Raw genomic sequence first — 14,955 nt, 5'->3', positions numbered from 1 at the left:
ATTAGTTGCTTACAATAAACAGTCTCCTCATTTACATTCACTTTACCAAGCAAACAGTCCTTATTACTTTAGTAAAGCAACCAATGTGTCAGCATAGGTCAGTTTATTTTACATTCATTGTCAGTACCCTCCAATTGTGTATGCATTTGTTCCAAGCAAAGCCTAACTTTTGAATTCGATTGACCTCTTGGATTACACATACAGGTTGAGAACCTTAGAGGTCTAGCTTCTATTTATCAGTGAAACATATTTGGTCTGTCATCTTGGCCCCATCAATGGAAACAGCCAGAGATCGGGGAAGCAGTCAGAATGAAGATGTCAGCAGCTGATTGGGAGCTCTGGGGATCACAGTGCTGGAGAGCACAGGTGAGTATGGTTCTGCTTTAACACGCACAGGTGGCGTGATCAATATCTCCAGCAATTGCAATTTGGATACCTCTAAATATATAGAACTAGAGGACAGCATTGAGAAAATTCCCCCTCCCCCCAGTCTTCATCCATCTCAGAATGCATACCCTTGCTTTATGTTAAAGTAGAACTACTGGCAAAACTTTTTTCTTCATTTTGGATAGAGCAAGGGAGGGTTAATACCCCCATCAGCTTAATTTTTTGCCATCTGTGTTCCATCGGGGGGATTTCCCCTCATTTCCTGGCCCAATAGCCAAATCAGGAAGCGAGAAAAAATCCCTACAAAATTAACAGAATCCTTGACCCCCAGGTCAACAGAACTGGTGTCCCCATTGGAAGATTTCCCGCTCTATTACTTTCCTGGAAACAACTCAAAATTTGGCATTTTTTTTTTACTTCCTCCCCACCAGAACACACTGGTCAGCGCTCTCAGCCATTAGCTGAGAGCGCTGATCAGAAGCCGATTGGCAGACCTTTTTCAGTCATGCCCCTTCAACAGAAGCTGGACAAACAGACTTCTTTTGGACCGGCTGCGGTACACACAGCCCAAATGTTGACTGGTTCCTGTTGAATCAGCCAATACTGCCCTTATATTCCACCTGTGTACGGGGCTTAAGCTTTCCAGATAAAGCAAGCATGCACATAAACAGAGCCACAATATAAACCATAAAGAACTGAAATATTCCATTAGATTAAACAATATCCCTTTATTAGGTCCGACATAATATTACACACATTGGGACTCAATAAAAGAACACTTGGTTGCAATTTTTTCAAATAAAGGTAATATGTTAACATCTTTGTATTTGTGGATGGCTCTTTACAATCAAGTAGATGTCCATAAAACTTTTGGATGGATAACCTGTTGGAAAAAAAGAAAGACAACATAAAACATGTAGTACAAAAAAAATTAAATAAAAAAGCATACATTATACAGTTAAAGCAGGTGATTCAGTAAAGGGAACTGAACTGTGAAACCTGTGACACAAAGAGGGCAAAGAAGACAAAGGACTAGTCAGTGGTATTGACTCCTGGAAACTGATCTTTCCAGCTAACTTACCATGCCTTTTCCATACAGTTTGCCTCATTTACCAAAGAAGCTGGGAAATCTTCACACAAATTGTGTGAGTATTCACTTCAGTTATCCAATCAAGTGCAGATTAACCACTTGCCCTCCAGAAGATTTACCTCCTTCCTGACCAGGTCACTTTGTGCGATACAGCGCTGCGTTACTTTAAGTGAAAATTGCGCGGTCATGCAATGCTGTACATTAATGAAATTTATGTCCTTTTTTCCCCACAAATAGAGCTTTCTTTGGTGGCATTCACCTCTGCGGTTTTTACTTTGTGCATTATAAAACTATATCTATCTCCTGCCATAACACATCCAATAGCATTTTTTGAAGAAAAAAAAACTAAAATTTCTGTAGATATTTTGACCAAAATGTATTCTGCTACATATTTTGTAAAAAAAAATCCCAATTGTATACTGATTAGTTTGCGAAAAAGTTACAGCGTCTACAAACTATGGTACATATACTGGAATTTTTTTTTTTATACTAGTAATGGCATCGATCAGTGACTTATAGCGGGACTGCGATATTGCGGCGGACATTTTTACAATGACACAATGTGGGAACCAGTGACACTATTACAGTGATCAGGGCTAAAAATATGCACAGACACTGTACTAATGACACTGGCTGGGAAAGGGTTAACATCTAGGGTGATCAAAGGTTTAAGTGTGTGCCTAGCTATGTGCTTGGTGTACACTAGGTGGTGCTTTTACTGAGGTAAGTGATGGATCGTGTTCTCAGATCTGCAGACAAAAGATTCATGATTTTCCCGTCACAACAGTGCTTTGGCTATTTAAACATAGCCATAGCTCTGTTCTTCCTCCCTGACCGACAACCTGCAGGTGCAGGTAAGCAACTGCTTGCTGGGGCTTGCAGATAGTTTTGTGCCGAGACAGCTCACAGCTGAAGATTTCCTCCTGAAGCGTGCACGCACCCATGTGGCGGAAGTGCAAATTGACGGTTATTTACATGATTTTGGACAGAAATACTGCCCTGTAGCAGTAAAACCGCTATAGGGCGGAGGAAAAGTGGTTAAATAAGTAAACAGGAATTTGATTTTCACAATTGAACATCATGGCCCTTAATGCATCTGTAACTGTATTAGAAGTACTTCAAGCCATAAAATCTTTACGGTCCACCGCGGCCCCGGGTCTTGACAGCTTTTCAGGTCTCTATTATAAGAAATTTGCAACCCTGTTGCCGCCCTTTTTAGCTGGTTATTTTAATGAATTGCAACAGTTTTGTGCCCTCTCCAGGCGTGCTTAGAGCTCATCTCTCAGTGATTCCCAAGACTACAGAAGACATCCAGGATCCGCAAGTTTTTTGGCCCATTTCTCTTCTTAATGAGGATCTGAAGATATTGGGCAAGATTCTCAGTCTTCAGATCAATAAATATTTGCCGAGTCTGGTTCACAGGGACCAAGTAGGTTTCGTCCCTGGGAAGCAGTCGGGTGATCATGTTCGTAAAGTAGTTCATCTTATACACTTTCTGAAACAGTGCAAAATTTCAAGGATTTTTACAGTCTTTAGATATATACAAAGTTTTCGATTCCCTATCCTGGGAATATCTACGGTCAGTGCTGTCCCGTTGGAGCTTCTATACTTTTTTGGATCCAGGCCTTGTATTCTTCCCCCTTCGGTTAAGCATGCAGGGTCTCTCTCAGATCCCATTCCCATTTGGCGAGGGACGAGACAGGGATGCCTCTTGTCTCTGGCGCTCTTTGTCCTGGTGCTTGAGCCGCTGGCTTTGCCGTTCCGGGCTGATTGTAATACATTGGGTGTCCCTTACGCGGAACAGGAATTTAAGTTGAATCTCTTTGGGGACAATGCCCTCTTCAATCTCACTAATCTGTTGACGACGCTCCCAAACTTACAACAGGTTCTTGCACGGTTTTCATTGATGTCGGGTCTCCGTATTAATTTGGATAAGACTGTCCCTCTCAATATTACTCTGTCCTCGGATTTGGTTTTGCGCCTGCAATCCCACTTCCCTTACAAATGGGCTTCCTCTTCACTGGAATACTTGGGCATTTGCCTGACCCCCACATATGGCTCTTTGTTTGCTGTGAATTATCATCCATTGCTTCGCTCTGTGTCCTCGCTTATGCAGTCTTGGCAATTCCCGCACCTGTCCTGGATAGAATGGTTTAATTCGGTGAGAATTACTATCCTGCCTAAATTGTTGTATTTTTTTTTTTGCACCCTCCCAGTGCGGGTTCCTCCTCATTTTCTCCGGTTGATTCAGGCAAAGATTATGCGATTTATATGGGCTGACAAGACGCCCCAGAAACACACTTTTTGCCCATAGACTGCAGGAAGGTCTTGGGGTACCTAATGTAGCCAAGTATTACCAGGCGAGACAGCTTGCCCCCCGTCTATGTTACACGCTTCCTCTGATGTCCCACTCTGGGTCCTTTTGGAACTACCCTAACTGTGCCCCCATTGCGACATTGATGCTTTTATGGTTTCCCCCCCCCCCCCCGCCCAACACCTGAGGACATTGAGTCCCATTCTGCTCCATGGCCTACAAGTGAGGGATTTGGTATGCTATTCTAGTGGCTTGATGTCGCCCTTTGTACCCTTGCTCCCCATGGTTAATCCTCTTTCCGCCGGGTTTAGATCAGCCAAGGGTGTTCTCTTGGTGGGTGGCCAATGGTTTTTCGCAGGTGCAACACTTTTTGACCTCTAGATCCTTCCCCACCTGGAACTCTTCAGGAATCAAAGGCTGCCCCTCAGGCGGAATATTTCCGTTACCTTCAATTGCACAACTGGTTGACCTCACTGCGTGGCACTTCCGCCATTCCATATCAGAAATCTGCCTTTGAACAGCTTTACCAACAGTGTCCGGGCACCCCAGTCTTGTTTCCCTACTTTATGCATCCTTGAATAGGCGCTCAATACATACTTCTCGATCATATGCTGCCCAGTGGGAGTGTGACTTGGGGGTGGTCGTGGATCTGGAGGACTGGAATATGGCCTGATCATTTATAGCTAAGTGTTCATTTAATACAGCCACCCTGGAGGAGGCATACAAAGTACTGTTTTGTTGGTATTGGGTCCCGACTCATATAGCCCAGACGAACCCTGCCTATAGTGATCGCTGCTTTCGGGGTTGTGGCCATCATGGAGATGTGTTGCATATATCGTGGTCATGCCCGAGACTGGTTCGTTTTAGTCTTGTGTATTTGGCCTTCTTTACACCTTGTTTTATCTCTCCATACGCAGAGAGGCTCGGTGTGTTTTGCTTCATTGTCCCATACCGGGCCTGTTGGCTCATCAGCAAAAGTTGGCTTCCTATTTGTTTTTGGTCGGCCACTAGAACAATTGCTCGGGCCTGGAAAGGCCCGTCTGTCCCTCTTAGGGGGTGCAGGACCGTATGACCACTCTGATGCTCAATGAACAGATGTCAAATATCCGTAATGACTCCCAACGACAATTTTTGAAAATATTGGAGCAGTGGTTGACATATGTTTTTCCCAAGCTCCCCCTGGCTTGTCTGGGTTTATGATGCAGTATTAGCGTTCCAGGATCTCTGCTTTTGGTCTTATTTTCTTCTTCCTTCTTTATTTCCGGTTTGATTCTGAGAGGTGGTAGATACTTGCCTTTGGCTGGAATTTTTGTTGGTGTTCTATTGCGGTTTTTCTATTTTATGTGCCATTGATAGCCCCTACGTGGGCATGCCTTTTGCACTGCTGGTGTTACAGCACTGTTCTCTATTCTTCATGTGCCATTGATCGCCCCTGTGTGGGCATCTCTTTTGCTCTAGTCCTTCTTTGTTAAATTGTTTTAAAAAAGTAAACAAAAACCATTGAAATACAAAAGCAGTTACCGACTTCTAAAGCAGCCAATCAAACAGATCTTGGTTTGACCAGCCAATCTGAAGGGCAGAGGAAATTTGCGGTGTAATAGACCCCAGAGCTCTACATACAGAGGACCTGTCACTGTCCATGCTATAAACAGGGGATGTTGTTGTGCCCCCATCCCCCTGTGCTCACGCAGAAATGCGAATGTGCACCTAGGACTTGTTTGTACCATACGTGAGATTTTGTGAACACAGAGAGAGCAATAATTCTAGCACCAAACAACCTATTTAACTCTAAACTGAAAAACTGTAAAGGCTTTTAAAGCATAGTCACCTATGGATAATTTAATGTACCATAGTTGGTCACTATTCCAAAGGCATATGCAACTTTAAAGCGTGACATGTTAGGTTGCCATTTATTCAGCATAACATCATCCTATTTTACAGAAAAATCATTATATTGTGTTTGCATGTACTAAAATTCAATAAAAGCGTATTTTTTTCCTGAAAAACTTCATAATGATAAACTGCTGAGCAAATACTGTGCGACATAAAAAAATTGCAATATTTCTTTTTTCCAGGGCCTCTGCTTATAAATAATATAAGTTTTGGGAGGTTCAAGTAATTTTCTAGAAATAAGATAGCAGATTTTTCTATTCTATGTAAGAGAGATGTCAGAACTGGCCTGGACTGGAGGTGGTTAACCACCTCCCATCCGGCCATTGTATATAAAAACGGCCAGACGGTCGCAGTGCAGGGGCGGGTGGCCGTTTATAAACGGCCTCTCTGCCCCCTGCTTGTGCGCGCTCCCTCGGAGCTCGCAGCACCTCGATCTGATGCCCGCTGTGTCCTCCGGACACAGTGGAACACCGATCGTCATACGTGAGCTCTGTGCGAGGTCCCGATCATGTGATCACTGATTGGCCAATCAGTGATCACATGCAGAGTAGTAAGCAAGCTGTCACTTCTGACATTACTTACGTTTGAAATCTGTGAATGATCACAGAGGTCACATGGTACAAGGCTATTCACAACAGCCTTGTACACCATGTGACAAGCTGTGACCAATCACAGCTCACAGTAGTTTTCAATGGATTTTTGGACTTTCATTTACATAGCAAAAAAAATAAAAATCCCAGTGGTGAATAAATACCAAAATAAAGCTTTATCTGTCTCAAAAAAAAAATGCTAAAACTTTCATGGGTACAGTGTTGCATGACTGCGCAATTGTCATTCAAAGTGTGATAGCACTGAAAGCTGAAAATTGGCCTGGACAGGAAGGGGGTAAAAGTGTCCAGACTTGAAGTGGTTAAAGAAGAAATCTCACTTTTTTTAAAAAAAATTTAATCCCTTAGTACACCAAATGCATGTAGCACTTGGTCATGTTTGGATCCGTTCTAGTGTGCTGCTAAGCAGCATGATCAGATAGCTTTTGCCTCCTGCTGTCCAACCACACTATGAGAAAGGAGATGGCATTTTGAATGGCAACACTGGTCTATGGCAGCTGGGGCTGCTCTGCAGACCAGCACTGGCACTGACAAAAGATAATCCAGCCAGTGTCATCTATATGTGGCAGCTTGAATTGACACGCCCCACAGCACTAAGTGATCTTTTACCATTATGAATCAAAAGGCAGAGCATAAATGGCACCAATCCCGACAGTGCCAATGATTCAGTCAAAAAAGAGCCACTGTGATGCATCTGCCAGGGGTGTGTATGTTTACAGACAGCTGTACATAGTTCACACAGTCCAGCAGCACAGGGTGATATTTAACTATTTTGAATGAGCAACCAGCACTGCTTGTTCCTTCAAATCGTATTTCAGCACTGCATTGTTGTGCGATTTATCAGCAACTACTTGCAAACATATACAGCTCCAGCAGACAGATAACACAGCCCTGCAGTGCTGATGATATTTTACTATAAACAAGCAGCAGATTGTTCATTCATAAGAGTAAAAGAAGCCAGCTTAGAGAGGGCAGGCCTTAGTACTGCCTATACCTCCCCCAACAGAAACCCACAAATTTTGCTTCAGAATGGGGTGAAGCTACAGCCAGCTAAAGAGATGCTTTTAAGTGACAATAAGACCACCAATCAAAACTGGACCATGTGCCATATGGTACACTGTAGGATTAAAAGTTTCAGTTTTTGTGAGAGTTCTTTAATGAGCCATACGAGGCAAAGCTGACTCTTGACTCAATACTTTCTCCATGTCAGTCATACAAACGGCAAGGTAAGCTCCTTCAAAATTCGACAATGGGAGTTGCGTTTGAATTCTATTACTGTGAATCGCCACATGTGTAATACAGATCTGTAATGGCAATTCCCATGCCTTCCCAGACATCCAACAATGGTGATAAACCAGTAGGTGTTTAAGCATTATGGAACTAGGCATCTGCCAGGGAGTAGTAGGCCGATATAGTTAGTTACAAAACAGCTGGCGATCTTCTGGCCCTACTCCACAGATTGAGGTTTCAAACCCTGAAAAAAAAAAAAAAAAAAACTCTACGAATTTTCACCTGTAATGCTCATGCCTTGTCCAGGCCCAGCTCTTCTGGGGTAGAGATACCAAGCTCATTTAATGTCGGTCTAAGCTCTTGGATGACATAGGGGTAAATTTCCTTGTGAGGTCCAGCCTTGTCCTGAAAAAAGCAAAAAAATTATTTTTTTGAAATCACAAAAACTAAAATTATCCCTATGACTAGCAGATAGGGTGGATTTGATTGAAAATCACTAGTGAAAGGCACGATTTAAATAATTTTTAAAGAGCAATGGTCATCTCTGTCCCACAGCGGCTCCTCCTCAAACCTGCTGTTGACTCACCGACAGTCCCATTCACTTTATTGGGACGGCTGGTGATGCGGCAGTGACACAACAAAGTGAGGGACGTGGCGGCAGCAGGTGAGTGGATGCCCGCTAACAGCCGCTGCCATGATAGATCTAAAATCACAGGTGCTCTTTATGTAAGGAATCCGACTCATTCTTGCTGGTAGTTAAAATCTTTAATATTTGCAAACCAAATGGTTTCCTTTTTAGAATAAAAATAAAAAGCTGTCAAGTTAGTAAAACAGAGATATCAGAACCAATTTTAGGTTAATAGGTTAAATCACACATAGCTGGAGAACTACTCAAATTCTTTTATTTCATGTTTTTTCTCATGGTTACTGTGAAATTGTGTGAATGCATCAATGCAGTGCATATCTCAGCTTGCAGAGCTTGGATTCATTGAATGAAGTTTACCAAAAAATTTAAAAATATTGCAGAATACACAGCTTCATGCTATATAACTAAGCTCCATGTCATGCTGAATAAACTAAATTAGTTTTCGATTTAAGATACATTATCTTTAGTTATCTCCAAAAAGTAAAATAAATTTGATAAAAATAAAAATCTGAATTTAAAAAAAAACAAAAAAAAAAAACAATCGATTTTTATCCACCCTGCTACTAGGTCAAAAATCTGTAGCATCATTTGTGTTTTTGCAACACTAGGCACCTTTTTTTGTGTTTTAAACACAAACCATTATTGAAATTTCAACATTACATCTCATCCTCTATATACTACAGTGGAGCTGTTGTGTGGGCATGGGTGCTAACACCTATTAACTGCTTCCGTGTCACTCTATAGCAGAAATACTGCTACAGGGTGGCCCGAGTATGCAAAATCACAAATATATATATATAGGTACACACACATGATTTTGCAGTACCAGGTAAGGGGCACAAGCGAGCCCCATCAGCGCTGCCATTTGTGGCCTCTGTTGTCAATCACCGGGTTTTGGCCAGTGATTCCCCGCCAATCTCCGAGGATTTCTGATGGGGGAGAGACCTGTATGTAAGCAAATCTCTCCCGTCAGCTCGTGCTTTATAGCGCAAAAAATTTGAAAACCCACACAGGCGGTCAAATACCACTGAAAGAAAGCTCTATTTTGGGGGGGGGGGGGAAGAGGACATAAATTTCAATTTGGGTGCAGCGTTGCATGACCGTGCAATTGTCAGATAAGAATTGTTTTCTATGTCCGCTGCTCACCTAGTGAGAAAAAAAACCCATCAGTCATCACACATAACATGAATGATCCCTTATGCTTGTACACAAGCAAAAACTCTTAAGCAGGGTTGGTTGATATATGGATGGCCTCTCGTTTTAAAAACCACAGGTTAAGAATTTCAATTTCTGTGTGTTCTCCTTGGCAAGTCAGAGATGCTTGCTCACTTACCTTCACGGCTTCCAAAATACGGACAGTACTTGCAAAGTCATTTAACCTTCTGCAAGCACGCAAGGCAGCATCAACGATTTTTGGTTCAGGAACTACATCATAACCATTGAGTGTGTTTATACCTGTAAGTAGGAAACAGCAGTGAGGTAAATATTGCCAAGAAAATAGAAAAAAAAAAACAAAAAAAACAAAAAACACAAGAACCCTCTCAATAATAATTCCTAGCTCTGTTTTCAACAATTGAAGTTCCCAGTGCTCCTACTGCATTCTCCACAGTATGGCCTCATTCACATGGTGTTGAGGCCCTCTCCCTGTGAATGGGCCATTTCTTTATGCAACTGGAGCAGCCAGGTGCTGCACAGAGACAGCCGCTAATCCTAATTTTACAGGAGTTTGGGGGGTGGCCCAGAACACACTGTCTACATTTAGGGCCCCTCACCTGCATACCTGTCAAATTAGAATGTGCACTTATGTCCATGTCCTCAGCACCATGTGAATGAGACCTAGGAACTATAATTAATCCAAAAAGGAAGAGAACTACTGCAGTTGAGATCTATGTGCTTGACTTTTTAGGTATGTATAACAGGAATCCCAAAGATTTAAACCATAGGTGGATTTATCCTGCATGAACAAAATTAAATTTTGTCAATACAACCTAAAGTGAATGGACAAGCGCAAAAAGTTATCCAATTTAACTAAACATGCTTGGTTTCTAACCAGCTCTGGAAGAAGACAGCTTATGATCATTATAGTCAACACTTTATACCCTTGTGGACTATTGTAAAAATACAAAACCTGGAATATACCCGGACAATGTCTTACCTTTCCTCAGTTCCCATGAATCAATGTCTGGCTTGTTGAAGTATGTCACCCAGCGTGCATCAAATTCCTCATCTGATTCATGTTTGGCATGAGAATAGCACCGAGCAGCTATTGCAACTGTGAGAGAGAAAAACAAATGAAGATGAAAAGTCATCATGCTTTAACATTTTATGTATGTGGCATAAAATATATATTACCAATAACAAAAAAAAAAAAAAATTCTGCCAGCCCCTCCTATTGCATCTTACACAAAGGATACAAAAGTTATATAAATATATATGTCAAATACTGCCAATCCTGCACCAGTTTGAGTACTTTCATACATAGGTTATTAGTAATAAGCAAACAAATGTGAGACAAGTCCTATACAAGAAAAAAGTAGAAAGAAAAAAAAAAAAAAAAAAAAACCCACAGCACACTGCAAAAACAGAAGTCCCACTGCATTTCCTAAAGCTCAGTTATGGTCAATCTCTATCCAAGCTCTGTGATTACTTGGAAAAAGGTAGAGTTATTGCAACTATAAAATGTATTCAATGTTATTTTATTATATTTAAAAACTATTTCCATGCAACAAAATAAATGAATTTGTGTACTTGCGCTGTGAAAACCTGCAATAAACTACATGCATCTTCTATAAAATCCACTGTTGCCAGACTTGGAGAAGTACAGCCAAAGCGCTTTTGGTTGTACTTCTCAATGCGGATCACAGGAGTGCAGTTCGTTCCCCGTTTTCAGCTGAAGCCCGCTGTCGGCTGACATCACTCAGCTAGTCCAGGCTGGGCAAAAATCCCGACTTCAAAGTTGGGAACCACACCAGAGTCTGCAGGGACACCAGACAGAGCGGCAGAGCAGAGGGCGTTGACTGACAGTCACCACTCTACTTAGTTCTCACACTTCGAGCCGTTAAAGCAGATATGCCAATAAGCTAGAAATGTTCCTGGTGGCTGGCAATGATCTTTCAAAAAGCCTACAGAATTAAGGGGAAGAAAGTTTTTTTTTTTTCCCCTTCTTAAAAACAGAACCTTTAATACAGCAGAGACAAAGCAGGTCTCTTCTGCATTAAAAATCCTGCCTATTTGCACATTTTTATTTGGTAGCCTAAAGTTCTGCTTTAGCATTTCTAGCTACAAGATGGTTAGCAAGTTGTGTGCTTACATGCCGATGCACCAAGGAAACAAACAGGTATACAAACTCCTGGTGCTTGCTCATGAGCTATAGCAAGCAGTAAGCTAGAACTAGGAGGTTGAATGCAGCACATTTCTAAGAGGCAGATTAGAGGAACATGCTTCTGACAAACTGCAGTGTAATAAATAATGTTCGGTTAATTGTGTAATGGAACAGAAAGGCGTTAGAAGGTAACTAGGTCACTGCATTGCATACACTTTCCAGGGGAAATGTACAGTAGGCTGCACAGAATGATGGCTTCCCTCTGGTTGATTCTGCTGTAAGGGGTGGGTGGGGTGTGTTTGTGTGTTTATAAAACCAGATTGTTTCATAACAGCTTTACTAACATTGTGATCACATGATCACTGGGTCCCATTCGCCGGGATCTGCATTCTGCTGTGCAGCTCACTGTACAAATTTGGCAATGCAGAAGCAGACTGCACTCCTGCACATGTGCGGGAGTGTCGATATACTCACCTAGCCAGTGAAAGTGGCCAGCAATGGAGACCCGGAAGCTGGCCACCCTAAGATGTCAGCGGGTAGCCTTATAAAAGGTATCCTGCACTAGAATGCACCAGGAAAGGAAAATAAGGTATGGTTTTTATTACATGGTTACATTAGAAGAGCTTGGACCAATATAAGTGTACCAGTTTCATATCTGTGGGAAAGAGAATCGATGCAGTAATTGGTGGACTACGTTAAAGTGGTAGTAAACCAGAGCATCAAGTGACATTTCTGTCTGCTGCCTTGTTCCTCTGCTATCAGCATAAGTCACTTCTGATGAGTTTTCTTTTGACACCAAGGGAAAAAAAAGTGACAGGGGAGGGAACAGCTTGTGCTCTATTCCTTTGTGAAGGTGTCAGATGGTATTTGTAGTTTATTCATTTTCAGGAATATGAATGAATGAGGCAGCTGTGTGGATGGAGCCCCACACAGCTACGCAGTTTTGTTTTTTAAAAAGAGACAGTGGGTGCAGGGAGAATAACCCCCAACTGCAGTTACTGGGTGCGGGGGAATAGGAGCTGGAATATGTTACATGTTCATGCTAAATACAGGTAACACACATGTTCCACCTTTAAAAAAAATATATAAATCACATTTTGTTGCTTAGCAGCTGGAAATTAGGTTAGACTGTTTTGTTTTATCCAGCTGTATTTACTCAGGGCAACTTATTACATTCAAGTGAAAGATTAAAAAACATGAACCTGTCAGAAGGGGGAAAAAAAAAACAAAACAAAAAAAAAAAAAAAAAAACACCTTCTTCCCACTGACAACTTTCTGGCAGAGAGTAGCAGATTTACCTCAAGAATTTGACGGTATTTTGCCCCATCCATTTTTCCTCCTATCCTGACAAGTGCTCCAGTCCCTGCTGCAGAGATATAACAGGATATTACCACCTCCATGCTTTAGGGCTCGTTCACATTGACTTTATTTCTAACTCTTGCCAAATACCCCTATAGCGTTAGACAGGCATTTGGGAAGAGTTTTTAACACTCCTCAAACGCTCCCAAAACGCCCTGTGCGCGGTTTTGAGGTGGTTGACAGGCATTTGCCAAGCGTTAAAACCACACCACAAATGCCTATAATGAAGTTAAATGGTATTAACGCTCCGCAACCGCCTGCCTGGCGTGCGGAGCGTCACTATAGATTTGAATGGGAGGCTTCAACTCCTCCTGACTTGACACAAGGAGTTAGTTTTGCCGCGACGCGAACGCTTCAGTGTGAACAGCACTGTGTGCTGCCATGTGCAGAATTTTCATAGGTGTTTGAGAAGCGTTAAAAACACTTCCCAAATGCCTGTCTGACAATGCTAGTGTGAACGAAGCCTTACTGTAGGGATGGTGTTAATTGGATGGTGAGCTGTATTGGATTTGCACCAGACATACCATTGGTGTTGAGGCCAAATAATTCAATTTTAGTCTCATCTGACCAGAACACTTTTTCCATGTGGCCTCAAAATCTTCAAGGTGCGTTTTGGCAAAGCATGACTGCAGGTGGTTTTTGAGTGGCTTTTTTCTTGCTACCCTCCCATACAAGCCACATTTGTCGACAATTTGTGATATTATTGTCACATGCACACAATGACCACTCTGTCATAAATTCCTGCAACTGCTTCAGAGTTGCTGTTGGCCTCTCGGTAGCCTCTCTGACCACTTTCCTCCTGGCTCTGTCATCCAGTTTGGAGCGCCATCCTGATCTAGGGAAGGTCTGGGTTGTACCAAAATACTTTCCACGTCTTAATAGATTTCACTCAGCTTCTAGGCATTGATGAAGCTTTTTGACTTTTTTTGTATCAATCTCCTAACTTTTGCCAGTCCACAAATTTATCCCAGAGATCCTTTGACAGTGCCTTGCCACCCATAGTTGATTTTTTGCTTCAATTGCACTGCACAGGACAAATGCTCCAGGAAAGCTCTTTTCTTGCTGAGCTAACCAAAATGACAACAGCTGATCACAGTTGAAAGATAAATGGCTGTGTGCCATTGAGAAGGTCATCACCTATACCTAATTGAGTCAAGTCATATTTTTTCCCCAACTCAGTGTTGCGGTTTTTGATTGTTTTTTTCTGACATGTTGGGGTTATATCTCTCACTTGGATGTCATATAGCTGGATAAAACAAAAACAGACTTCATTTCAGCTTCCGAAGTGGGTACCTGTCAAATTCGGGTACCCCCCCAGCTCCCCAAAGGTGCCAATCCTTATTGGGGAGCGGGGGACAAAGGCTTAAAGTGGAACCTCCCCTTTTGGGTGGAGCTCCGCTTTAATGCATTAAGGTAAAATATCTTCTGCCTTTAGAATCACTTTAAATCCCTGCCTGCCCAGGACTACATGTCCCATGAGGTATTACTCCTGACATTCTGATGCAGGCACTTTCAGTTCTCAGGCACTTACTGACATGTATGGACTTGTACTGAACAGCAAGTGTGCTGCACTGTGTATACTGACATGTAAGCAAATAATGCATTCTGTATGCAGAATGTAACTAAATCGATCACGAAAACAGTTGACAACTAATTTTTTTAGCGATTATAATCAATTATGTTGGTTAGTCGTTTCAGCCCTAGTCTTGCTGATATTTAAGCAGATCAGATCGGAGTCAATGTTCAAGACACAATTTCACCAGAGAAAAGAGCGGATGACTTGTCAGCAACAATACTTTAAAATTTGAACTTTACAAAGGGGTCCCGTGCATTGTACACAAACCACGTGATGTGTTATCACACTAAACACAAAGGCCACCGACAATCTAAAATTTCACTGTGGGCCTGCAATTACCTCTCTGGTACATACAATCTAAAATGTAGGCAGAGAAGTTTACACAGCAGCATGCATGAAAATAGCTCATGATGCACATACCAAAGTGCAGTGATGTTCTGTCAGGACAGAGGATATTCTCAGATATCCTCAATCTTACCAAGAAAAAAATTGCATTAAGATACTGCGCACATTTAGATAGTAAACCAGGT

General features: G+C 42.0%; 1 protein-coding gene across 1 annotated transcript in view; it reads right to left on the bottom strand.

Annotated features, from left to right (window-relative positions):
• Positions 1–1,095: 1,095 nt before the first annotated feature.
• Positions 1,096–14,955, bottom strand: part of COX5A (cytochrome c oxidase subunit 5A) — a 28,680-nt gene continuing 14,820 nt past the window's right edge. The window contains exons 2-5 of the mRNA XM_089663932.1: positions 10,324–10,440; positions 9,502–9,623; positions 7,805–7,927; positions 1,096–1,270 (exon numbers count right to left, since the gene is read on the bottom strand). Coding sequence (XP_089520058.1) covers positions 7,814–7,927; positions 9,502–9,623; positions 10,324–10,440 — 353 coding nt within the window. The 3' untranslated portion in view covers positions 1,096–1,270; positions 7,805–7,813. The remainder of the gene's footprint in view (positions 1,271–7,804; positions 7,928–9,501; positions 9,624–10,323; positions 10,441–14,955) is intronic.

Source organism: Staurois parvus, unplaced genomic scaffold (genome assembly GCF_062004578.1).
Source record: "Staurois parvus isolate SC_StPar_1 unplaced genomic scaffold, SC_StPar_1.0 ptg001805l, whole genome shotgun sequence".
Classification (NCBI taxonomy): Eukaryota; Metazoa; Chordata; class Amphibia; order Anura; family Ranidae; genus Staurois; species Staurois parvus.
The sequence above is the reverse complement of the archived record's forward strand: the minus strand, read 5'-3'. Positions and strand labels throughout refer to the sequence as shown.